Raw genomic sequence first — 26639 nt, forward strand, 5'->3', positions numbered from 1 at the left:
TGGATAATTGGACATTAGGTTCTTCTCACTATACTCGGCTCTATAGGGCTCACGGACACCGATCTCTCCTCTCTAACCGCTCCTTTACTGTATATTTTGCTGGCTCTCCTTTCCCCTTTCCCTTACTGTTGGGGTTCCTCAAGGTTCAGGCCTCCTCCTCTTCTCTCTATACACTATTGGACAAGCCATCACCAGATTTAGGGGTACTTTACACGCTGCGACATCGCTAGCAATTGCTAGCGATGTCGAGCGCGATAGTACCCGCCCCCGTCGTACGGCCGATATGTGGTGATCGCTGCCGTAGCGAACATTATCGCTACGGCAGCGTCACACGCACATACCTGTTCAGCGACGTCGCTGTGACCGCCTAACAATCCCTCCCTCAAGGGGGAGGTGCGTTCGGCGTCACCGCGACGTCACTAAGCGGCCGCCCAATAGAAGCGAAGGGGCGGAGATGAGCGGGATGTAACATCCCGCCCACCTCCTTCCTTCCTCATTGCCGGTGGACGGAGGTAAGGAGATGTTCGTCGCTCCTGCGGTGTCACACATAGCGATGTGTGCTGCCGCAGGAACAACAAACAACATCGCTACTGACCAGACAACGATTTTTTGTTATTAAACGACCTCTCCAAAACAAACGATTTGTCTTTTTTCAGATTGTTTTAGGTCGCTCCAGCCTGTCACACGCTGCGACGTCGCTAACAGCGCTGGATGTGCGTCACAAACACCGTGACCCCAACGACATCGCTTGAGCGATGTCGCAGCGTGTAAAGTACCCCTTAGTGTCATCTCTATGTTGATTGCACTCAATTATACGCATCTTCTCACAACATCACTAGCCAAATAATGGTGATTGTCTGTCTGTTGTCTCTTACATCAGGTCCTCCTTCTATGAAACTGAAAATTACCAAAACTGAATGTCTTGTGTTTTCACCTTCTACTAACCTTCTTAAGCCTAATATTTCCATTTCAACCATTATTCCCAAAAAGCACACTCGCTGTCTTGGGGTTATATTGGACTCAGAACTTTCCTTCACTTCCTATTTACAATTACTCGCCTGCTCATGTCACCTTCCCCTTAAAGACATCTCCAGAATACGACCTACTCTTATCTTTGAGACTACAAAACACTGTTGCTCAGATTCATTCTGATCTTGATGACTGCAACTCTCTACTCATCGATCACCCTCTTACTAAACCCTTTCCAATCCAATCTATCCTGAAAGCAGCAGCCAGGGTTGTATTTCTGTCCAACAGTTACACCGATGCCTCCACCTTGTGCCAGTGGTTGCCCATTCGCTACAGAGTACAACATAAACTTATCACTCTCACCCACAAAAATCTACACCACCCTATATTTCCTCCAGACCAGAACCCAATAGAAAATCTTTGTAGAAAGCTGAAACTCAATGTTTCTCAGTGACAGCCCCGAAACCTGAGAGATCTAGAGAAGATCTTTATGGAGGAATCACCACAATAACTGCTGCAGTGTGTGCAAACCTGGTCAAGAACTACCGGAAACATCCGACCTCTGTAACTGCAAACAAAGGTTTCTACCAAATATTAAGTTCTATTTTTCTATTATATAAAATACTTATTTCATGCAATAAAATGCAAATTAATTAATTATTTAAAAATCCTATAATGTTGTTATTTTCTGGATTTTTTGGGGGTTCTGTGTCAGTTGCAGTGTACCTACATTAAAAATTACAGACCTATTCATTCTTTGAAGAAGAGAAAACTTGCAAAATCGGCAGAGGATCATATACTTATTTTCCCCACTGTACATGACCCTTCACTTTCTTGGCCCCATACACACTGTACGGCGCTGTTCAGACTTCTAGCAGTTTGCAGCTCACATCTCGCAGACGCTGACCTGACTGCTTTATCTAATCCATCTCAGAGGTAATTTGGCTTATGCGAGTGAAAGGTCAATTTGCAGGGATGGGCAGGGAGCTGACACTGTACAGAGTTCCCGGCAGATGTCAATGTCTGTGTTGCTTTGTTCCACGTAAAAATATAAGGGAGATTCCATCAAAGACAGAAGCGGCTTCATTACCAGCTGTCTTCTAATGCAATGTGGTCCCAGTGACATGCAACTAAGCAAGTGCACTGAAAGCGCCTGGGCTTCTATGGAAGGAGGTAAAAAGGGCAAATTTACAGGAGACTTTTGTGTTTAAACTTTTCTTTTAGGTTCTTTTGTATTTCCGGTTTTGTGATTCACTTGAAAAGAAAAAAAAAAAAAAAAAAAAAAGGGAAGAAGAAGTGCCCTCGTTTTGCTCCCGGTCTGTCGGCTTTCCAGTTTTCAAACAGACAAAAGAAAAAAAAAAGAAGAAGAAAATATATACGGTATATATATATATATATATATATATATATATATATATATATATATATATTTATTACACACACACATACACTAGCTGTACTACCCAGCGTTGCCTGGTATAGTAACTTTCTGGCCTAAGCCACATGGCGAGAAAAAATGTGCGAGTGGTGTGCGATAAAACACTCGGACCAATATTAGCCTGTGTGTCAACACCCATGATCTATTATTTTCTCAGCTCTAATCGGACCGAGAAAGCAATCACTGCATGCTGCGACTGTAATGAGAGCCTCTTTCTCTCGCACCCATTCAAGTCTATGGGGCGAGAGAAAGATCGCACTGCACTGGTGGTACACCAGTGTGCCGCGAGTGCAGGGCGAGAATGGCAATAGCCAGCTACGGAGGCACGAGGAAGATAAATCCCTCCCTCCCCTCCTCAGTGCCGGCCCGCCCCCCCAGCTGAGGTCTGCTCGCACAGTTGCACCTCAGTCGCAGGGACACTCGCATGACACTCGGCTCTGCTGTACTGCCAGCGCGAGCCGAGACCATGCGAGGGGATCGCAGTAATCCCCATGTGACCCCAGCCTCTGTCTCTCTCCCACCCTCTCTGTATTTGTCCCTCTCTCTGTCTGTCTAGCTCTAGCCGTCTGTCTCTCTCCCTGTCTCCTCCTCTCTCTGTTTGGGCTCTTCTCCAATTGCGTTTAAAATAAATAAATAAATAAATAAATAAATTAAAAAAAAAAAAAATAATATCACAGGGATACTCGGCTCAAAATGTGAGTCGAGTGTCCTGTGTATGATCTGCATGTGGTTTGTGTACGGTGTTTTTTTTTCTCTCACATAGCATCCGTATGACATGCGAGAGTCATGCGAGTGCTATGAGTGTTTATGCAAGCAGCATCAGACTGGCTACCGGAGGAATCTCCAGTTAGGCCTAAGCCACACGGCGAGAAAAACAGTGCGAGTGGAGTGCGATAAAACATCGCATTCCCCTCGGACCAATTCTAGCCTGTGTGTCAGCACACATGAGCGATTATTTTCTCAGCCCTAATCGGACCCAGAAAACAATCGCAGCATGCTGCGATTGTAATGCAAGACTCTCTCTCGCACCCATTCAAGTGAATGGGGCGAGAAAAAAAAAAAAAAAAAAAAAAAAAAAAAAAAAATCGCACTGCACTCGCGGTACACCGGTGTACCGCCAGTGCAGTGCGAGAATTGCAATAGCCGACTACGGAGGAGAGAGGGAGAAATCCCTCCCTCCCCTCCTGAGTGCCAGCCCGCCCCCCGCAGCTGAGGTCTGCTCGCACTAACGGACCTCAGTTGCAAGGACACACGCATGACACTCGGCTCTGCTGTACTGCCAGCACGAGCCGAGTGTCATGCAAGTTGATCGCAGTAGTCCCCGTGTGGCCCCGGCCTAATACTAGGCCTGGCCACGGTTACCTGCACTGCACTCCGGAGGTGTCACCTGAGCTCCAGAGTTCTCCCTGGTGTGTCCGCAGCTGTGCTGAACTGAACAGCAATCGCCGGGGAATCAATCGCTCTGCGCTCGCTGTTCAGGCTGCACTCTGGAGCTCAGTGCATGTTACCGCGGCCAGGACTGGTTTTACTGGAGATTCCTCCGGTAGCTAGTCCTACGCTGTATGCAAATGTCAAGGATCCGTGTGACATGCGTATGCCATCTGTATTTTTTTTTTCTCGCTCCCATAGGATTGCGTGGGGGTGCGAGAGCTGAGACTCTGTGAAATCGCAGCATGCTGCGATTTCACCGAGAGTACGAGTCGTGAATTTAGCAAGAGGACACGGCCTCATTGATTACCACTGGTGCGATCTGATTTTTTATCGGATCGCACTCGCACATTGAAAACACAAGTGGAGAAGAGCCCTCTCTCTCCTGATATCGTACTGCCTCACACATAAGCTACTTATACTAAGAATGTCCTTCGTTGCCGATAGCAACTGATCACAGTTCCTATTCATGACCTGTAGCTCCCAGCTCTATTGACTTTAATGTAAGCAGGTTTTTTGGTGAATAACTAAAGAGCGGGGTTAAAATTTCCTCTCAAAACATAGTCTATTGCAGAGAGGAAACGGGTATTTCAGCTGCGCTATCACCACATTGGAACGTTAATAATTTATGTTTTTTTCTGTATGCTCAGGTCAACGCATTTCAGGGGTCGCAGCCCCCTTCATCAGGACAACAAGTGAAGAACATAAACAAGATGCTGGATGTGGCTCGCGGCCCCGTCTAGAAGATGATGCCATTCTGCATGGCCCACAGCCATTTATGACTGTCGATATTTTGGACTTCTCTCTGTTCAGGACTCTAGAGAGTGAGATGTCTGTGTGATGGTGGGATATGGGGGAGGTGTATCTTGCTGAACAGATTCCTATTTCAAGCTTGGTTCATTGTCTTATTTGAACTACTTCTGTGTACATTTCTATTGTTGTAGGTAATCACCCCCTATAGTGCAAGGTTGTATTCTCTTGAGGCACTTCCATTCCTGGGAGTAGGGGGAGAAGGGCAGGGCCAGACTGGGACTGAAATTCAGCCCTGGAACTCAAACCAAAGCAGCCCACATGCGCACTGGCGGTATAATACCGGCGGCGGCCAGCAGCATTGAAAATTGGCGGCGGGGGCCGCTCACCGGACCCCGCCGCTATAGTGCCGGCCGGCGGGTGGCGGCAGCCACAAAATAATTTTAAACAGCAGGCAGTGCGGGCAGGGCCGGCTCCAGGTTTTTGTGGGCCCCGGGCGGAAGAGTCCCAGTGGGCCCCATCCACACGCAGACACACACATACGTACACATACATATACATATTTAAAGACAAACACAAAAATACACATAGCTCTGCTGCATACATACACACATAGCTCTGCTGCATACAGACACACATAGCTCTGCTGCATACATACACACATAGCTCTGCTGCACACATACACACATAGATCTGCTGCACACATACACACATAGCTCTGCTACATACATACACACATAGCTCTGCTACATACATACACACATAGCTCTGCTGCATACAGACACACATAGCTCTGCTGCATACATACACACATAGCTCTGCTGCACACATACACACATAGATCTGCTGCACACATACACACATAGCTCTGCTACATACATACACACATAGCTCTGCTACATACATACACACATAGCTCTGCTACATACATAGCTCTGCTACATACATAGCTCTGCTACATAGCTCTGCTACATACACACATAGCTCTGCTACATACATACACACATAGCTCTGCTACATACACGCATAGCTCTGCTACATACATACACACATAGCTCTGCTGCATACATACACACATAGCTCTGCTACATACATGCACACATAGCTCTGCTACATACATGCACACATAGCTCTGCTACATACATGCACACATAGCTCTGCTACATACATGCACACATAGCTCTGCTACATACATGCACACATAGCTCTGCTACATACATGCACACATAGCTCTGCTACATACATACATGAATCTGATACATACATACACACATAGCTCTGCTACATACACGCATAGCTCTGCTACATACATACACACATAGCTCTGCTACATACATACATGAATCTGCTACATACATACACATAGCTCTGCTACATACAGATGCACACGTGGCTCTGAGGGGCCCACACACGCGGCTCTGGGGGGCCCACACACAGCTCCAGGGGCCAGCACATACAACACCGGGAGGGGGGGGACGGGGAGGGCACATACCGCTCAGGTCACGGTGGAGAGGGGGCCCACACAGCGCCGGAGAGCCCGGGGGCAGCAGAACTAAGGCGAGGTGGCCACCAGAACTGACGAGGGCGAGTGGGCCCCCCGGCTCTCCAGGGCCCCGGCATTTGCCCAGGTATGCCGCGTGCACTGCTGACGCCGTCCCTGAGTGCAGGAGAGGCGGGGGGCGGCCCCCTCACCCCTCCACCGGCCAGCCCACCGGGAGAAGTCCCGCCTGTCAGTCCGGGCCTGGAGGAGGGCCTAGAGTCCAACTAGTGTAAACTCTCTGCTTACCTAGGAGATTCAGTCAGTCTGTGTGAAACTTGAAGAAAGAAGATTGATCCTCTGGGAGGCAATAGCTGAGGCTGGATCCTAGAGCCGGTGTATGGACAGTTACAGACTGGAGATCAGTGGCCACGTGGGTTGGACTCAAGGAACTCATATAAGGACCATTGCCCTATTTTCCCTGGCATCGGAATACCAGGCGGTGCTCCTGGATCTTTTGTTTTGTTGTGGACTCCTTGCAGACTTTAAGTATCTATATTTATGTTTGGTGCTTTATCTTTGTGGTTCCAATAAAGCCCTTTGGATTGTTCCTTGGCCCGTTGTCCCTCCTTGCTCTGCTGTACACCCCGTCACAAACTGGTTGGCAGCGCTGGGATCAGAGCAGAAGGAATGGAGGACAATGGCTCAACATCAGGAACCAGCACTGCAGAGTACAAGACCTGGACTTTGGGGAGCCTGCAATCAAAAGGCCCGTGAAGTAGGAGTTCGTTTCAAAGGACTCTCCAAGGAGCAGCTGATTGAGGCGCTAGAAGGAGTCTGCGCGCAAAATGACGTGGAGGAAGGATCCCCACAGCAAACGGAAGAAAGACGGCAGCCGGAGGTAAATACCCAAAAAAGTCAGTGGGTTGTGTGGTACGAGGAGGAGATGGCCTTGCTGGGAGAGGAGACCACCATAGAATATAAGATGGAGGTCATGCGTGGAGCTAAAGAGAAGGAGCGCAGGATGGAGGAGATGGCATTGCTGGATAAGCAGCTCGCTGTGGAAGCCGCGAGAGGTTCCAGACAGACTGTAACCCCAGCACCCACCATGAGGGAACTTCCCAGAGTGTCCCGCAAAGACTTCAAGCAGTTTAATGAGGCTGCTGGTGACATTGAGGGCTTCTTCCAGGACTTTTGAGCATCAGTGTCGATTAATGGAAGTCCCAGAAAGGGAGCACGTCCGGCATCTGGTTGGGCTCTTAGAGGGTGGAGCTGCCGCAGCCTATAGAGCTATGGACCCTCGGTGGAACTGTGAGTATGCGGATATTAAACAGACTATTCTAGAACATTATGCTGTAACACCAGACACTTACAGGACTCAGTTCCGTACTTTAGCATGTGATGAGGAAGTGTCTTTCAAGATGTATGCCCACAAACTCAAACATCTGTGGCATCGTTGGCTGGAGGCAGAGGAGGCCTTAACCTTGGAGACCGTCCTCCAGGTCCTCCTAAAAGAGCAGTTTTACTTCAAGTGCCCCGCTGAGATCCGGGAATGGGTGCGTGAAAGGAGACCAGCCACTGTGGAGGAAGCTGCAGCTCTAGCTGATGAGGTGCTCACTATCAAGCCTCAGTGGAAGAAGCTGCTAGCAGAGGGAGCAAAAATGACCAGCTCCCCAACCCCAGAGGTTCCTTGTCCTTCAGTGCCCAATGTTCCTCGACCTCCCAGATCACCACCTCATGTGGATACCCGTGTGTATGTGCCTCAAGTTGTTTCTACCACATTTTCTGGAATGCAACGAGGAGAGAAAGTAGAAGAGCGAAGATGTTATAGCTGTGGGCATCCCGGGCATCTGCGGGCCACATGCCCATCTATCCCGTGGAGTCATCCTCCAAATCAACAACCACCTCCAGCACCTGCACCTCCCTATCAGTCACCAAGGTCTCCTACCTACTTCTCCAGAAGGCAAACTGGAAGGAGTGAGACGCAGCGCAGATGTTATCAATGTGGGCAGCCTGGTCATCTGCAAGCTCACTGTCCAGGTGTTCAGAGGCAGAACAGCTGCAGACCACCTTTGCCTGTCCATTATCTACAGACACCCTCAACAGGAGAAGAGCTGGATTCTGGCCCTGATGATTTGCCAAGTGACTCTGATATGTTGACTTCCCTACCAGGAGTCTATGGAGTGCGAGCCACAGCCACCAGTTCTTATGATCTTCGGCATAAACATCTACAGGAGGTTGTGCTGGATGGCCAAAAAGTTGTTGGCTTTCGTGACACTGGGGCTTTTCTCACCATCGCAGATCCCCGAGTAATTCAACCAGAAGCAATTCAAAAGGGACCAGGAATTGTCATTGAATTGGCTGGAGGTACTCGGAGGTATATTCCAAGAGCGAGAGTGACCCTGGATTATGGCTTTGGGGCAAAACAATGCATAATCGGTGTGATGAGCAGCCTTCCTGCAGACATTCTCCTAGGCAATGATGTGGGAGATATACAATGCCAATTTGTGGGTGCAGGAAGCAGAGTTTGAGTGAGGGAGGACACAAAAAGGAAGCTTGTCCTTCCAACCCTATCACTCTACAAGGGATTACCTACAGCTTTTCCATCCAATACAAGTGTGGAAGCCAACACCAGAATGCTGATGGACTGTCCCAGCAAGAAGAACCATAGACTATTCACAGCTGAGCAACATGGACGTAAGTGAGATGGCCAGAGGTCTGTGTAGACCTCATGGCATACTCACTTATTAAAAAGGGGGGACAGGTTGTGATGGTGGGATATGGGGGAGGTGTATCTTGCTGAACAGATTCCTATTTCAAGCTTGGTTCATTGTCTTATTTGAACTACTTCTGTGTACATTTCTATTGTTGTAGGTAATCACCCCCTATAGTGCAAGGTTGTATCCTCTTGAGGCACTTCCATTCCTGGGAGTAGGGGGAGGAGGGCCTAGAGTCCAACTAGTGTAAACTCTCTGCTTACCTGGGAGATTCAGTCAGTCTGTGTGAAACTTGAAGAAAGAAGATTGATCCTCTGGGAGGGAATAGCTGAGGCTGGATCCTAGAGCCGGTGTATGGACAGTTACAGACTAGAGATCAGTGGCCACGTGGGTTGGACTCAAGGAACTCATAAGGACCATTGCCCTATTTTCCCTGGCATCAGAATACCAGGCGGTGCCCCTGGATCTTTTGTTTTGTTGTGGACTCCTTGCAGACTTTAAGTATCTATATTTATGTTTGGTGCTTTATCTTTGTGGTTCCAATAAAGCCCTTTGGATTGTTCCTTGGCCCGTTGTCCCTCCTTGCTCTGCTGTACACCCCGTCACAGTCTGTGCCGCCACGTGGCCCTTTCCAGGTTGTCTGCTTCCATAAAGGCCGCTTTACACGCAACGACATCGCTAACGAGATGTCGTTGGGGGTCACGGAATTCGTGACGCACATCCGGCCTCGTTAGCGACGTTGTTGCGTGTGAAACGCAGGAACGACTGTTAACGATCACAATTACTCACCTTATCGTTGATGCGTCGTTCCTTTCCCGAATATCGTTGCTGTTGCAGGTTGTTCCTCGTTACTGCGGCAGCACACATCGCTATGTGCGACACTGCAGGAACGAGGAACTACATCGTACCTGCGGCCGCCGGCAATGAGGAAGGAAGGATGTGGGCGGCATGTTCCGCCTGCCCAGCGCCGCCCCTCCGCTTCTATTGAACGGCTGCTGTGTGACGTCGCACGAACCGCCCCCTTAGAAAGGAGGCGGTTTTCCGGCCACAGCGACGTCGCAGGGAAGGTAAATCCGTGTGACGGGTGTAAGCGATGTTGCGCGCCACGGACAGCGATTTGCCCGTGACGCACAACCGACAGGGGCGGGTACGCTCGCTAGCGATATTGGTACAGATATTGCAGCGTGTAAAGTGGCCTTTAATCTCAGACTACAATGAGCGTATCAGATTTTTATGGCCCTTGGAGTGGTACAATCTAACAATATGGCCCTTTGGGGAAAAAAAATAAAGTTGACCTGTTCTAAACAAAGTATGAGGTCTCAAAAGAAAGCGATTCCTGGTTCTGTGGAGTCATGATATCTGACATGGCCGTTTATGGTTTGTTTGGGTTTTGTTGTACTGCCGGTCTTACCGGGCCATTAAAAGACAAAAAAAGTGATTTTTAATATAAAATTTGCCCCTTTTTATATATTTTTTTTTATTACAAGGGGTTACAAGTCTTATAAAGGTCTGAATCACTGACTGACAGTCCGGGAAGGTATAATCGAGGGCATGAACTATTCTCCTTCATCAGAGTCGCTCCCAGATTTCAGACTTCTGCATATTTCACGTTGTCTCATTAACTTTAGGATGGCGAATGGCGGCCTGTAAAAAGCTTCAGCACTTCCCGATATACCACACACTCTCACAAATGTAAATGGGCCTGGATTTATTAAAGCCGTCATTTCCTATTATCCATGCATCAATTTAAATTGAATTTTAAAAAGGCAGAAAGATGAGAGAACTTTTTCCATTGCATACTGGTTCTGCGGAGGTCGGGGGACTATAGTATTTATCAGGGGATACACATTGGTTTAAAGGGGTATTCCCATCTCCGAGCTCCTATCCCAATACGTAGTAGGTGTAATCACAAGAATATTCGCAAATGCCTCCAATTAAAAACGTAGTATAGTTTTCTTAGTATAGCCATGTCTCTTACCTCATGTGCAGGGCATTGCAAACTTAGGCATCCATGGTTATGGCCACCAGCAACCATATGCCTGGATGTAACCATGGATGCCTAAGGTCCTGAAACTCCCTGCACATTAGGTAAGATATTTGCTAATATTCTTGTTATTATTACACCTATTACATTTTAAAATAGGATCTTGGAGATGGGAATACCCCTTTAAGTTAGATTTTTGGGTAAGTTGTGGTTTTGTTTTCTGCTGTAGAACGGGAGGAAGAGCAGGTACAGTAAATCTATCAATAGAGGAAAAAAAAAACAAAAACAAAAAACAGCGCAGAGGCTATCCATGCTGTTTTTTTAATACAGTTTAAAGAGAATCTAACACCAGGTTTTTGCCACGTAATCTGAGAGCAGCATAATGTAGCGGCAGAGACTCTGATTCCTGTGATGTCACTTACTAGGCTGATTAAACAGTAATTTTATCAAAACTACATTAATCAGCAGTAGATTATCATTACAGGACAACTTGATGTGCTCCACCCCATAAAGAAGGAAAACCGAAACGTACGTAGGGGTTGGTGTCCAGCATGGTCGTACATGTGTGACTCCATTCCCAGGTGTATCCTTCTGCTCACTGTTTATTGTTGTTTTGGTCTTATTGTTTATCTCGCACAGGGATCTTTTGCATGCACACAAGATGTTCTAACATTTTACTTTTCTGTACTATAAGCTGGGTGCAGTGGTAGTGTGTGGACTATATGGTACTAGTCCTATTGGCACAATATAGATTTATATATATGCAATATATTATAACTTTTGTATTATAGTTCCACATGTGCAATACTGACCTTTGTATAGGTTATAAGCCCTAAACTTGGTGCAGTATATTTCTGTTAGTGTAATATTGACCTATGTGCAATAGTCCTTAATTGTGCTGCAATATTTCCTATTAGTGCAATATTGATCTATATATGTGCAATAGACTACATTTGGTGCTATAATTTTATCAGTGCAATATTGTCCTCTCTTTGTGCAGTTGGCATTAATTTTGCTGCAATATATCCTTATTAGTACAATCTCTATATCTGCAATAGGCCCTATTTTTTGCTGTAGTATAGTTTTATCGGTGCAATATAGATTTTTGGTGCAATATATTTAATCTTAATTACAGTGTATTGATGCAATATATTTTTTTTAATGTATTAATCCAGGCATTTTGTAGATTGATATTTATTCATCCTCATCTCCTCCGCTGTCTGTCTCTGCTGAAACATTGCACTGCGGTCGGATGACATGTGAGTGCAGTGCGATGTTTCATGCGCTCCCATTGACTTGCATGGGGTTGTGTGAGCCGAGACTCGCTGCAAAATACAGCATGCTGCGATTGCACTGAGAGCACGATTCGTATCGTGAAATAACATGAAAGAGAAAACTGCCTCATTGATTAACACTGGTGCGATGTTTTATCGGGTTGCACTCGCACCACAAAATCGCAAGTGGAAAAGAGCCCTAACGGCTGGATCTGCAGCAGAGAAAACATTGATTTTATCAAAATGACAGCAAAACAGCTCAGTAAGTGACACATCCCTGGAATCAGGATCTCTGTATTATGCTGCTCTCAGATGGGGGAGCAAAAACCTGGCACCACATTCCCCATGAGGTCGCATACAGACATCCTTGCAATCGTGGACTGCAACACACGCCTGAGCCAAACCCATGCTTATTAGGCTAGATTCACATTTCCGTTGTAAATCCGTTAGGTCCGTCAGCGACGGATCAGTCGTTTTTTAGATGTCAACTGACGCGACGGATGTGTTTTTCACAGAGTTCCTTTCACAGGAATCCTGTGAAAAAAAACCTGATCCGTTACATCCGCTGTGCGTCCGTTTTTGGACATGAGTCATGATCCGTTTGTGTTTGGGACAGCCCAGTGGGTGTGCCAAACATGCTGGGCATGCTCAGTAGAGCATGACGGAATCCAGCGCTGGCTTCTGTCGTAAGACGGAATCCAGCACTAGACAAAGATTACAAGCTTGACGGATTCCTGCGCGGTGTGTTAATTTTGACAGCCCGAAAAACGTTACATTCTGCGTTGTTTCCGCCCAGCGCTCAGTCCAAAAACGACTGAGCGCAGCGGATGCAACGCAAGGTAATCAGTCGCAATCCGCCACTAATACAAGTCTATGGGACACAACGGAATCCACTAAACGGATTCCGTTGTTTACCAGAGCCGCGGATTGTGACTGATACAATTTAACGGAAATGTGAACCTAGCCTTAGGCTGCTGAGTCCGTGCGTTGCGATTCTTGATCGGATGTCCAAATGCGCCCTAATAGGTGAGAGACGCTTCATTTTCTTTTTACCGCTGAGAAGAAAAATGGACGAAACACTGACGATAAAACAGATACAGCACACTGGTAAAAAGCAACACCCCCAGTATACATTACAAACAAAAAAAACAAACCGCGGACATGTGAGTAGACCCATAGACAGATTGATTTATGTGTTTGATCAGTGTAAAATGGATGACCGATGGCCGCATTCAGGCGCCGACATGCAAAATCCTATTTTTCGTCCTCAAAAATAAACCATTTTTTTCCCACCCATGGGGCATCCGGTTTTTACATCAACAATTCAATAAGTAATAAAAAGCCAAATACGAGGGGCGGCCATATTGGTGCCACCGGAGCCAAAGAGGTCGGGGGCGATTATCACGTCCAGGGCAGGTGGAATTGTGCGTTCTGAGGCGTTATGGGCTGATAAGGCCCCATATATTGATTTTGTATAGATTTTTTCTGCATCATACATTAATAACTGCTCTGATCTGTGCCTGTGGTACCACATCTGGATGGTCGCCCGTATGTTATCCGTGTTTTGCGCACCCATTGATTTATAATAGGCGAATTGATCTGAAATACGGGTCAAAGTAACGCACTTGATTTTTTTACATTCAGCCATCAGTCTGTGGGCAGAAATGTGCACTGCCGCAATAACTGGCATTGGTCCATGGACACACATTACGCCTGGGCTGCCTGCCACGTGTAACCCTGCCAATGGGGCCTCGCGTAATGTTGTTTACGCTTTTTGGGACCCGCAGGCTTCCGTACTCCGCTCCGGGTCGGCCGCCGTTACTATGACAACAGAAGCAAAACACAGGGGGACTAAGAGGAGCCGGCACAGAGCAGCATGGAGGCGGCGGGTGAGGATGGCAGTGCTACTACTGATACTACAGTGATAAGTGAAGCTGTACATACATGATCCGGTGCATGATGGCAGAGGAGGCCGTGTCCGCCCGCAGTGTCCCCGGTCTCTGCAGCGGGGGAGGAGGAGTGTGCAGCTGATGACTGCCGGGAGCCGCCGCCTCCTCCACTTATAAACAGGCAGAGACTTGTCCTGTACGGAAAACAACCGGGGGCAGAACCACAACTCCCAGCAGGCTCTGCTTCCTGCGCTCACTCAGTGCATGCTGGGAGGTGTAGTTCTACAGTGACAGGCTGCAGCCGTCAGGACAAGGAAGATCTCTGCTTGCTGTCAGTGAATGCAAATATTCCAGGCCAAAAAAAACGAGCAGGGAAATGGCTTTCTGCACTTAAAGTGGTATTCATCCCATCTCTTAAAGGGACAGTGTATCCCCTGCAGAGTGGATCCAGTGCTCGGGCCGTGTTCACAAGTAGCAGCTGCACAGAGCTATGCGGCAGTTCTCCTTCCTATGCGGCACAATCCGGCACTTTGCAGGAAAATCGCAACCGTTTTTTTTGCTGCCGGTTGCGTTTTCCCTGCATAGACTTTAATTAGTGCCGCATTGTGCCGCATGGCCTTGCGTTCATCCGGTTTTTGCCGCATGCGGCAGATTTAGCCGATGCGGCGGCCGGATGGAACGTTGCCTGGCACGTTTTTTCGGGCGGCAAAAAAACCCGCATCGCGCCGCATCCTACCGATGCGGCGCATTTTTTTGCGATGCTGCAAACACCGCATCCGGCCGCCGCATGCGGTTTTTGCCACTGCGCATGCTCAGTAGCATGCCGGAAGCGGCAAAAACCGGATGGGCCGCATGGGAAAAACTTATGCAAAGGATGCAGTGTTTTCACCGCATCCGTGCATAGCTTGCACAGCCGGATTGAGCCGCACAGCTCATGCCGGATGTGTGAAAGCAGCCACAGCTGGGGGCGCCACTGTGCAGAGGAAAATCAGCCCTGCAGCCCCTTCATTCTAAAGGCCGCTTTACACGCAAGCGATATCACTAGCGTGCGTACCCGTCCCCCATCGTTTGTGCGTCATGGGCAAATCGCTGCCCCTGGTGCACAAAATCGCACTGACCCGTCACACTACTTACCTACCTAGCGACGTCGCTGTGACCGGCGAACCGCCTCCTTTCTAAGGGGGCGGTTCGTTCAGCATCACAGCGATGTCAGTAAGCGGCCACCCAATAGAAGCGGAGGGACGGAGATGAGCGGCCATAACATCCCGCCCACCTCCTTCCTTCCGCATTGTCGGCGGCCGCAGGTACGGTGATGTTCCTCGTTCCTGCGGTGTCACACATAGCGATGTGTGCTGCCGCAGCAACGACGAGTAACATTGTACCTGCAGCAGCAATGATAATTGGGAATAGGGGGGCATGTCAACAATTAGCGATTTTGCACGTGTTTGCGATGAGTTTCAATCGCACGTAGGTGTCACACGCAACGACATCGCTAACGAGGCCGGATGTGCGTCACGAATTCCGTGACCCCTAACGACATCGCTTTAGCAATGTCGCAGCGTGTAAAGCGGCTTTACGGATCTGTGGGAGTTCTGGACCACCCACCATTAATAAGGGGCATACCCTACCAGTATGGCATCAATTTAGGAGAGGGGTATAGCCCTTAAACGGGGGTTGATCCAAAGCTGTACAGGTACAATGATTGGTAGAAAAGGCAAAAGAATCCCTTCCTGAAAAACAATGAGCCACGAAAAGAGCGAGCCACAAGGGTCAGACCTGCACCAATCACAAAGGCATAGTGCCACACACTGAAACCACTATGATGGCAGGACCACGGTAATGGAGCCTGTCAGTCATTCTTCTGGCTAAGCCATGAGTGACATGAATCAGCGACATGTTTTATGACCTGAGCGAAAATATGGCGAACAATGAGATTCATCACCGGGCGGATCCCCACCAGATCTCCCTGTGCGCCTCAGGATGATTGACAGGTCTCTCCCTATACATAAATAGTGTGTGACCTGTCAGTCAAGCCGAGCGGCCTATAAAGCAGCGGAGTCACCAGGTGACGAGTCTCCCCGCTCTGCTTGTTTTCAAAAGGAATGTGTCATCAGAAAATTACCTATTGTTTTTATGTTAAATCTATTTTTCAAATACTCTTTGATAACTTTTTCATTTTTTGTCTGTCCTTATAATTTGCACTATGGACACTTTTCCTTAAAGGGAACCTGTCAGGTGCAATATGCACCCAGATCCACGAGCAGTTCTGGGTGCATATTGCTAATCCCTGCCTAACTGTCCCTGTATACACTCGCATAGATAAAGAGATCTTTAGAAAAAGTATTTCTAAAGATCCTTTATGATATGCTAATGAGGCGGGGGACTAGTCACAAGGGCGTTAGTTCCTGCTTTTATTCCTCACTCTTAAGCCCACTTTACACGCTTCAATATATCTCACAATCCGTCGTTGGGGTCAAGTTGTAAGTGACGCACATCCGGCATCGTTTGTGAGGTATCTGCGTGTGACATCTACTTGCGATCAGGATTGAACGCAAAACCGTTGATCGCAAACACATCGTATCATTCTCTAGAATTGAGCGTTTTGTTGTATGAACCTAGTCAATTGTAACGTGTGACATCCCTCATACGATTTTGGTGTCTGAGGCTATGTGCGCAGGTGTGCGCTCTGCACCGCAGCTTAAAAAAGGTCCGCTTCAGAGCGCAGCTGAAAAGCTGCGTTCTGAAGCGCCTCACAATGTCTGTCATTCACTAATCTCTGTCAGTCGGTCACTATCTCTGTCCCTCACTCTCTGTCCATGTCAGTCTATCCCCCTCTCTCATATACTCACCGATCCCCGATCCCCGGCGCTGCACGGCGTTCACACTGCTCCGGCGGCTTTTACTGTTTTGAAAAAGCCGGCCGCCCATTAAACAATCTCGTATTCCCTGCTTTACCCGCCCACCGGCGCCTATGATTGGTTGCAGTGAGACCCGCCCCCACGCTGAGTGACAGGTGTCACACTGCACCCAATCACAGCAGCCGGTGGGCGGGTCTATACTGTGCAGTGAAATAAATAATTAAATAATTAAAAAAAACGGCGTGCGGTTCCCCCCAATTTTAAAACCAGCCAGATAAAGCCATACGGCTGAAGGCTGGTATTTTCAGGATGGGGAGCTCCACGTTATGGGGAGCCCCCCAGCCTAACAATATCAGCCAACAGCCGCCCAGAATTGCCGCATACATTATATGCGACAGTTCTGGGACTGTACCCGGCTCTTCCCGATTTGCCCTGGTGCGTTGGCAAATCGGGGTAATAAGGAGTTATTGGCAGCCCATAGCTGCCAATAAGTCCTAGATTAATCATGCCAGGCGTCTATGAGACACCCTCCATGATTAATCTGTAAATTACAGTAAATAAACACACACCCGAAAAAATCCTTTATTAGAAATAAAAAACACAAACATATACCCTGGTTAACCACTTTAATCAGCCCCAAAAAGCCCTCCATGTCCGGCGTAATCCAGGATGGTCCAGCGTCGCTTCCAGCGCAGCTGCATGGAGGTGACCGGAGCTGCAGAAGACACCGCCGCTCCTGTCACCTCCACGCAGGTAATGAAGACAGCCGGCGATCAGCTGCTGTCACTGAGGTTACCCGCTGTCACTGGATCCAGCGGTGGCCGCGGGTAACCTCAGTGACAGCTCAGCTGATCGCGCTACTCACCGCCGCTCCTATCACCTCCACGCAGCAACTGAGGTGAGTAGCGCGATCAGCTGAGCTGTCACTGAGGTTACCCGCGGCCACCGCTGGATCCAGTGACAGCGGGTAACCTCAGTGACAGCAGCTGATCGCCGGCTGTCTTCATTACCTGCGTGGAGGTGACCGGAGCGGCGGTGTATTCTGCAGCTCCGGTCACCTCCATGCAGCAGCGCTGGAAGCGACGCTGGAGCATCCTGGATTACGCCGGACATGGAGGGCTTTTTGGGGCTGATTAAAGTGGTTAACCAGGGTATATGTTTGTGTTTTTTATTTCTAATAAAGGATTTTTTCGGGTGTGTGTTTATTTACTGTAATTTACAGATTAATCAAGGAGGGTGTCTCATAGACGCCTGACATGATTAATCTAGGACTTATTGGCAGCTATGGGCTGCCAATAACTCCTTATTACCCCGATTTGCCAACGCACCAGGGCAAATCGGGAAGAGCCGGGTACAGTCCCAGAACTGTCGCATATAATGTATGCGGCAATTCTGGGCGGCTGTTGGCTGATATTGTTAGGCTGGGGGGCTCCCCATAACGTGGAGCTCCCCATCCTGAGAATACCAGCCTTCAGCCGTATGGCTTTATCTGGCTGGTTTTAAAATTGGGGGGAACCGCACGCCATTTTTTTAATTATTTATTTATTTATTTCACTACACAGTATAGACCCGCCCACCGGCTGCTGTGATTGGGTGCAGTGTGACACCTGTCACTCAGCGTGGGGGCGTGTCTCACTGTAACCAATCATAGGCGCCGATGGGCGGGGAAAGCAGGGAATACGAAATTGTTTAATGGGCGGCCGGCTTTTTCAAAACAGTAAAAGCCGCCGGAGCAGTGTGAACGCCGTGCAGCGCCGGGGAACAGGGATCGGTGAGTATGAGAGAGGGCTGCTAACTTCTGTAATTTAGGAGATTAGCGGTCACCGGTGAGTCCTTCACAGGTGACCGCTAATCAGGACGCGACACAGACAGAGCCGCAGCATGACCATGAAGTCGGGTGAGGTTCACCCGAGTTCATTCTGACAGTGCGGCTCTGTCTGTGTCATCTGCCATTCAGCTCTGCTACATGGCTGTCTGTGTCTGCTGTCAGCGGCCATTCAGCTCTGCTACATGGCTGTCTGTGTCTGCTGTTAGCGGCCATGTAGCAGAGCTGAATGGCAGATGACATAGTAAAAACACATCCCTACACATTACACACGCTTGGCAAGTCAATAAATAAAAAAAAAAAAAAGGTGCCCAATGCATACGTCACAGAACACATGATCTAAAGGATCGCACATAACATTGATCAATTTAACATAGACTACTAACGCACGTGTGACAGCAAATGAACGACCAACGTGAAATCTCATAGATCCCGTATGCAACCTGGGCGTGTCACATCGCAAATGCGATTGTACAACTAATTGCAACGTGTAAAGTGGGCTTTAGGCTATGTGCGCACGTTGTGTAATTGCATGCGTCCTGCGTCCCCAGCACAATCTATGGAGATTGTGCAGGAGCCATGCGCACGTGGCGTATTAGAGCGCAGCGCTTCGGCTGCTGCCCGAAGCGCGCGTTCTAAGAAGTGACATGTCACTTCTTTCCTGCGCTTTGCCGGCAGCTCCTGCTCTGTCTATGGGAGGGGCTGCAGTCAGAGCACATGGAATCGGCTTTTTTTTTTCATTACGGACTGTTTCTGCAGCGATTTGAAGCTGGACAGAACGCTACGTGCGCACATAGCCTTAGCATGTAAGCATGCTCACAGGGGCGTACTAACATGCTATTCAATGCATCATCACCAGCGGTGCAGCGCCTACCTATGACCACTGATCTGAATGCCGGGCACGTCCAGTCATGCACAGTATTAAGCCGCGTGTACGCGTTCCGGCTTCAGAGAGGTCTAGTGTGCATGACCGGAAGTGCCATGCATTCAGATCAGCGGACACAGGTATGCGCGTCACCGCTGGTGATGCTACATTAAATAGCATGTTAATACACCACTGTGGATGTGCTACCACGCTAAGAGGGTGGAATGAGGGCAGGAAGTAACGCCCTTGTGACTAGTCCCTGCGCTCATTAGCATATGGTTGGATTCAGCATCGTAGTGCCAGTATGGTACTGCCTGCACTGTATATGGGAAAATCCTGCTGGTGGTTTCCTTTGATATTAGGCTCCCGCATACTGTTGGACACTTGGTTGTTACCAGTATATCTGAGCATCTGGATTAAGGTCACAGGCTGGGCTTCATACTACACCAGTGATGGCTAACCTTTTGAGCTTGGTGTGTCAAAATTCATATAAAGAAAACAAGCATAACTCGGGTGGTGTGTCACTTCTCGAAAAAGCCATAATTTTGTGATATTTGTAGCTCTAATAACAAAAAGTTATCCAATAATGACTGCTAGAGGGGAGGGGGAGAGAGATAATGATTATCTCCTCTCCCCCTCCCCATTAGTCATTATCATGACTGCTGGGGGGTATGGGAGAGTAGATAATGACTGCTGGGGAGAGAGGTTAATCATTATATCCTCTCCCCCCAACAGTCATGATAATGTGCCCATCTTGTCGCCTGTAGTAATGTGCCCATCTTGTCCCATCCTGTGGTAATGTCCTCATCCTTATCTCCTTTTTGTAGTAATGTACCCATCCATGTCTCCTGTAGTAATGTGTCCATCTTGTCCCAATCCTGTGGTAGTGTCCCCGTCTTTATCCCCTTCTTGTAGTAATGTGCACATCTTGTCCCCATCCTGTAGTAATGAGCCCATCTATGTCCCCTTGTAGTAATGTGCCCATCCTTATCCCCTTCTTTTAGCAATGACCCATCTTGTATTAACGTGCCCATCCTTGTCCTCTGAAGTAATTTGCCCATCTTGTCCCCATCCTGTAGTAATGTGCCCATCCATGTTCCTTGTAGTGCCATTCTTTTCCTCTGTAGTAATGTGCCCATCCTTGTCCCCTTCTTTTAGCAATGTCCTCATCCTGTAGTAATGTGCCCCATCCTTGTCCTCTGTAGTAATGTGCCCATCCTTGTCCTCTGTAGTAATGTGCCCCATCCTTGTCCTCTGTAGTAATGTGCCCCATCCTTGTCCTCTGTAGTAATGTGCCCCATCCTTGTCCTCTGTAGTAATGTGCCCCATCCTTGTCCTCTGTAGTAATTAGTAATGTGCCCCATCCTTGTCCTCTGTAGTAATGTGCCCCATCCTTGTCCTCTGTAGTAATGTGCCCCATCCTTGTCCTCTGTAGCAATGTGCCCCATCCTTGTCCTCTGTAGCAATGTGCCCCATCCTTGTCCTCTGTAGTAATGTGCCCCATCCTTGTCCTCTGTAGTAATGTGCCCCATCCTTGTCCTCTGTAGTAATGTGCCCCATCCTTGTCCTCTGTAGCAATGTGCCCCATCCTTGTCCTCTGTAGTAATGTGCCCCATCCTTGTCCTCTGTAGTAATGTGCCCCATCCTTGTCCTCTGTAGTAATGTGCCCCATCCTTGTCCTCTGTAGCAATGTGCCCCATCCTTGTCCGCTGTAGTAATGTGCCTCATCCTTGTCCTCTGTAGCAATGTGCCCTATCCTTGTCCTCTGTAGCAATGTGCCCTGTCCTTGTGCTCTGTAGTAATGTGCCCATCCCTGTCCTCTGTAGTAATGTGCCCCATCCTTGTCCTCTGTAGTAATGTGCCCCATGCTTGTCCTCTGTAGCAATGTGCCTCATCCTTGTCCTCTGTAGTAATGTGCCTCATCCTTCTCCTCTGTAGCAATGTGCCCATCCCTGTCCTCTGTAGTAATGTGCCCTATCCTTGTCCTCTGTAGTAATGTGCCCCATGCTTGTCCTCTGTAGCAATGTGCCCCATGCTTGTCCTCTGTAGCAATGTGCCTCATCCTTGTCCTCTGTAGTAATGTGCCTCATCCTTGTCCTCTGTAGCAATGTGCCCTATCCTTGTCCTCTGTAGCAATGTGCCCTATCCTTGTCCTCTGTAGTAATGTGCCCATCCCTGTCCTTTGTAGTAATGTGCCCCATCCTTGTCCTCTGTAGTAATGTGCCCCATCCTGTAGTAATGTGCCCAATTTTATAGTAATGTGCCCAATCTTATAGTAATGTGCCCATATTGTCACCCTTGTAGAAATGTGTCCATCCTTGTCCCCTTCTTTTAGCAATGTCCTATCCTGTAATAATGTCCCCTGTTTATGCCACATTATGCCGTTTTCACATACAAACATGTTAAAAAAATCTCACCTGTCCTTCATTCCCTCGGTGCCCCCTGACGATCGCGGCCCTATACCGGGGGCTGCAGCCATCTGCGCTTTACTTCAGATGATTTTTGCCGCGCAGTGGAACTCTCTGCAATGGTAGCCGCCCGCCAATCAGAGGCTAGCAGGTGACTTTTTTTTTTTTATCTGTGTGGGTGTCGGCTGTTAGACCTCCCCCATCTGATACTGATAACCTGAAAACTAGCTTGTCAAACCCTTTAATGGGTTTAATCATTACACTAGCTGTACTACCCGGCTTCACCCGGGTTAATAACTGCTGTTAACAAAATAGAATGTATTAACAAATATGTATTCTGCACACAAAACCACAAAACAAATAGATATAAATGTAATTATTAAAAGGTAAAAATTAGGCTAATAGAAGCATTTCACAACATATATTTCAACACCACAGATATTCCACACAGATTTACTAAATTGGCAAAGTAATGTGCTCCGTCTGTCTCTTTCCCTGTCTGTCTCTTTCCCCATCTATCTGTCTCTTTTTTTGTCTGTCTCTATCTCTCCGTTTCTTTCCTCATCTGTCTCTTTCTAGGTCTGTCTCTTTCCCAGTCTGTCTCCCCATCTTTGTCTGTGTCTTTTCCTGTCTGTCTCTTTCCCTGTATGCCTGTCTCTGTCTGTCTCTTTCCTTGTCTGTCTCTATTTCCCTGTCTCTTTCACCGTCTGTCTCTATCAATGTCTGTGTCTTTCCCCATCTATCTTTGTCTGTCTCTCTGGCTGTCTCCTCCTTCCCTGTCTGCCTGTCTCTGTCCCTGTCTGCATGTCTGTCTGTCTCTTTCCCCGTCTGTCTCTTTCCAGGTCTGTCTCTTTCCAGGTCTGTCTCTTTCCAGGTCTGTCTCTTTCCAGGTCTGTCTCTTTCCAGGTCTGTCTCTTTCCAGGTCTGTCTCTTTCCAGGTCTGTCTCTGTCTGTCTCTTTCCAGGTCTGTTTCTGTCTGTCTCTTTCCCCGTCTGTCTCTGTCTGTCTCTTTCACTGTCTGTCTCTGTCTCTTTCACTGTCTGTCTCTTTCACTGTCTGTCTCTATCTCTCTGTCTCTTTCCCTGTCTGTCTCTCTGTCTGTCTCTCTGTCTGACTCTCTCTGTTTGTCTCTCTGTCTGTCTCTATCCGTCTCCCCACCGACATCGTATTGCCTCACATATAAGCTTCTTATACTATGAATGTCTTTTGTTCCTATAGCAACCAATCACAGCTGCTACTAATAACCTGTAGTTCCAGGCTCCATTTACTTTAATGGAGCCATGTTTTTTGGAGAGTAACTGTAAAGCGCGGGGTTACATTTTTCTGTCAAAACATAGTCTACGGCGTTCCCTGGGTCACATGAGGTGTCTGTGCAAAATTTTGTGATTGTAAATGCGACGGTGCGGATACACTTTTCGTTTCACTTTTTCCCCATTATGTAGATAGGGGCAAAATTGATTGGTAAATTGGAACGCGCGGGGTTAAAATTTCGCCTCACAACATAGTATATGACGCTCTCGGGGTCCAGACGTGTGAGTGTGCAAAATTTTGTGGCTGTAGCTGCGACGGTGCAGATGCCAATCCCGGACACACACACACACACACACACACACACACACACACACACACACACACACACACACACACACACACACACACACACACACTCAGCTTTATATATTAGATTTATGCAGCTTGTGTACTACTGTGTGTAATGTATAAACAATGTGCAGTGAGCTCCCCCTAGTGGTGGCTGCAAGCAGGCTAAAGCTCATCATTTGACTTCACTGTATCAAATATAAAAGAATTCATGATCCAGTGGTTAGTAGCAGGGGCTCCCTGAGACAGGATTCGGGGATCACCTCTGCAGACGGTTTCCGGTCATTCTAACTTTAATTGTGTATGTGAAGCGCGTTACCCTGCGCACGGTGTCCGCTCAGCATCGTACACTACAACCCAAGCGCACACATCTCAGCTCTCCCCCTCAGAGATCGTCTGCTGGGAGTTATTCTCTCTTCTGATTCACTTGTTTGCAGCAATATTGCTATTTCAGGCGGTGATCGTCCCCGGGGTCTATTAACTAAGTCATGATTTGCTGTGCCGTGCTGTGCCGCAGCTGCCTCAGGATGATATTATATTACAGAAGGCACAACTATAGAGGAAGGAGCCGGGAAATTATTACATCGTGTCACTCGCCTCCTGCAGGTTTTATCTGGCTGGGGATGAATTGCCAATAATTCCAAGATTGGGAAACATGAGCGGATTCACATACTGTACTGTACGCCCCTCCTCTGCTACACAACGTAGCCCATGTTTGGTACCAGGAAGCTTTCTTATTTGTGTTTTCAAGGGGCAAATCCTTTTCTCTTACCCCCATTTGGTAATTCTGACCTATCAGTCAGAGCAGAAAGCAACTGCAAAGAGGCAGGGTGTCTTTCTAGAGGACCAGTATATCCCTGCATTACACAGAAAACCCAATAATTATATTAAGAGCTGTGCTATACCTCATTTCTCCTGTAGAGGCGCTGTAGAAGAACTGATGCTGGTTTCTTTCATAGATCACAACTCTAAAAATCGCAGAATAGTGAGTGCAGCTCTGGAGTATAATTCAGGAGGTAACTCAGGATCAGTACAGAATCAGTAATATAAAGTATGTACACAGTGACTGCACCAGCAGAATAGTGAGTGCAGCTCTGGAGGTAACTCTGGATCAGTAATGTATATACACAGTGACTGCCCCAGCAGAATAGTGAGTGCAGCTCTGGAGGATAATACAGGATGTAACTCAGGATCAGTACAGGATTAGTAATGTAAAGTATGTACACAGTGACTGCACCAGCAGAATAGTGAGTGCAGCACTGGAGTATAATACAGGAGGTAACTCAGGATCAGTACAGGATTAGTAATGTAAAGTATGTTTACAGTGACTGCACCAGCAGAATAGCGAGTGCAGCTCTGGAGTTAACTCTGGATCAGTAATGTATGTACACAGTGACTGCACCAGCAGAATAGTGAGTGCAGCTCTGGAGGATAATACAGGATGTAACTCAGGATCATTACAGGATTAGTAATGTAATGTATGTGCACAGAAACTGCACTAGCAGAAGTGATTGCAGCTCTGGAGTATAATATAGGATGTAACTCAGGATCAGTAATGTATGTACACAGTTACTGCACCAGCAGAATAGTGATTGCAGCTCTGGAGTATAATACAGGAGTTTACTCAGGATCAGTAATGTAATGTATGTACATAGTAACTTCACTAGCCGAATAGTGAGTGCAGCTCTGGAGTATTATACAGGCTATAACTCAGGATCAGTGCAAGATATGTATACTGTGACTGCACCAGCAGAATAGTGAGTGCATCTCTAGAGTACAATACAGGAGGTAACTTAGGATCAGTAATGTATGTAGACAGTGACTGCACCAGCAGAATAGTGAGTGCAGCTCTGGAGGTAACTCTGGATCAGTAATGTATATACACAGTGACTGCTCCAGCAGAATAGTGAGTGCAGCTCTGGAGGTAACTGGATCAGTAATGTATATACACAGTGACTGCTCCAGCAGAATAGTGAGTGCAGCTCTCGAGGATAATACAGGATGTAACTCAGGATCAGTACAGGATTAGTAATGTAAAGTATGTACACAGTGACTGCACCAGCAGAATAGTGAGTGCAGCTCTGGAGTATAATACAGGAGGTAACTCAGGATCAGTACAGGATTAGTAATGTAAAGTATGTTTACAGTGACTGCACCAGCAGAGTAGCGAGTGCAGCTCTGGAGTTAACTCTGGATCAGATTCAGTAATGTATGTACACAGTGACTGCACCAGCAGAATAGTGAGTGCAGCTCTGGAGTATAATACAGGATGTAACTCAGGATCATTACAGGATTAGTAATGTAATGTATGTGCACAGAAACTGCACTAGCAGAAGTGATTGCAGCTCTGGAGTATAATATAGGATGTAACTCAGGATCAGTAATGTATGTACACAGTTACTGCTCCAGCAGAATAGTGATTGCAGCTCTGGAGTATAATAAAAGAGTTTACTCAGGATCAGTAATGTAATGTATGTACACAGTAACTTCACTAGCCGAATAGTGAGTGCAGCTCTGGAGTATTATACATGCTATAACTCAGGATCAGTGCAAGATATGTATACTGTGACTGCACCAGCAGAATAGTGAGTGCATCTCTAGAGTACAATACAGGAGGTAACTTAGGATCAGTAATGTATGTAGACAGTGACTGCTCTAGCAGAATAGTGAGTGCAGCTCTGGAGTATAATACAGGAGGTAACTCGGGATCAGTACATAATCAGTAATGTATGTACATAGTGACTCCACCAGAAGAATAGTGAGTGCAGCTCTGGAGTATAATCCAGGAAGTAACTCAGGATCAGTAATGTAATTAATGTACACAGTGACTGCACCAGCAGAATAGTGATTACAGCTCTGGAGGTAACTCCAGAGCAGTATTGTATGTACACAGTGACTGCACCAGCAGAATCGTGAGTGCAGCTCTGGAGTATAATACAGGAGTTTACTCAGGATCAGTAATGTAATGTATGTACACAGTAACTCCACTAGCAGAAAAGTGAGTGCAGCTCTGGAGTATTATACAGGCTATAACTCAGGATCAGTGCAAGATATGTATACTGTGACTGCACCAGCAGAATAGTGAGTGCATCTCTGTAGTATACGGTAGTACAGGAGGTAACTTAGGATCAGTAATATATGTACACAGTGACTGTTCT

General features: G+C 47.5%; 2 protein-coding genes across 4 annotated transcripts in view; one reads left to right on the forward strand and one right to left on the reverse strand.

Annotated features, from left to right (window-relative positions):
- DHX32 (DEAH-box helicase 32 (putative)) overlaps positions 1–14131 on the reverse strand; it is a 120679-nt gene extending 106548 nt beyond the window's left edge. For 2 of the 3 annotated variants that reach the window (XM_075348441.1, XM_075348440.1), the window contains exon 1: positions 13982–14115. The gene's annotated coding sequence lies outside the window, so the exon portion shown is untranslated. Of the gene's footprint in view, positions 1–13981 lie in introns of all 3 variants that reach the window. The other variant, XM_075348443.1, reaches the window with a different exon arrangement.
- The window catches only part of FANK1 (fibronectin type III and ankyrin repeat domains 1), a 153690-nt gene continuing 140922 nt past the window's right edge, over positions 13872–26639 (forward strand). Inside the window, exon 1 of the mRNA XM_075348444.1 lies at positions 13872–13926. Within this exon, the coding sequence (XP_075204559.1) occupies positions 13914–13926 (13 nt within the window). The 5' untranslated portion in view covers positions 13872–13913. The remainder of the gene's footprint in view (positions 13927–26639) is intronic.

This window comes from Anomaloglossus baeobatrachus, chromosome 5 (genome assembly GCF_048569485.1).
Source record: "Anomaloglossus baeobatrachus isolate aAnoBae1 chromosome 5, aAnoBae1.hap1, whole genome shotgun sequence".
Taxonomy (NCBI): Eukaryota; Metazoa; Chordata; class Amphibia; order Anura; family Aromobatidae; genus Anomaloglossus; species Anomaloglossus baeobatrachus.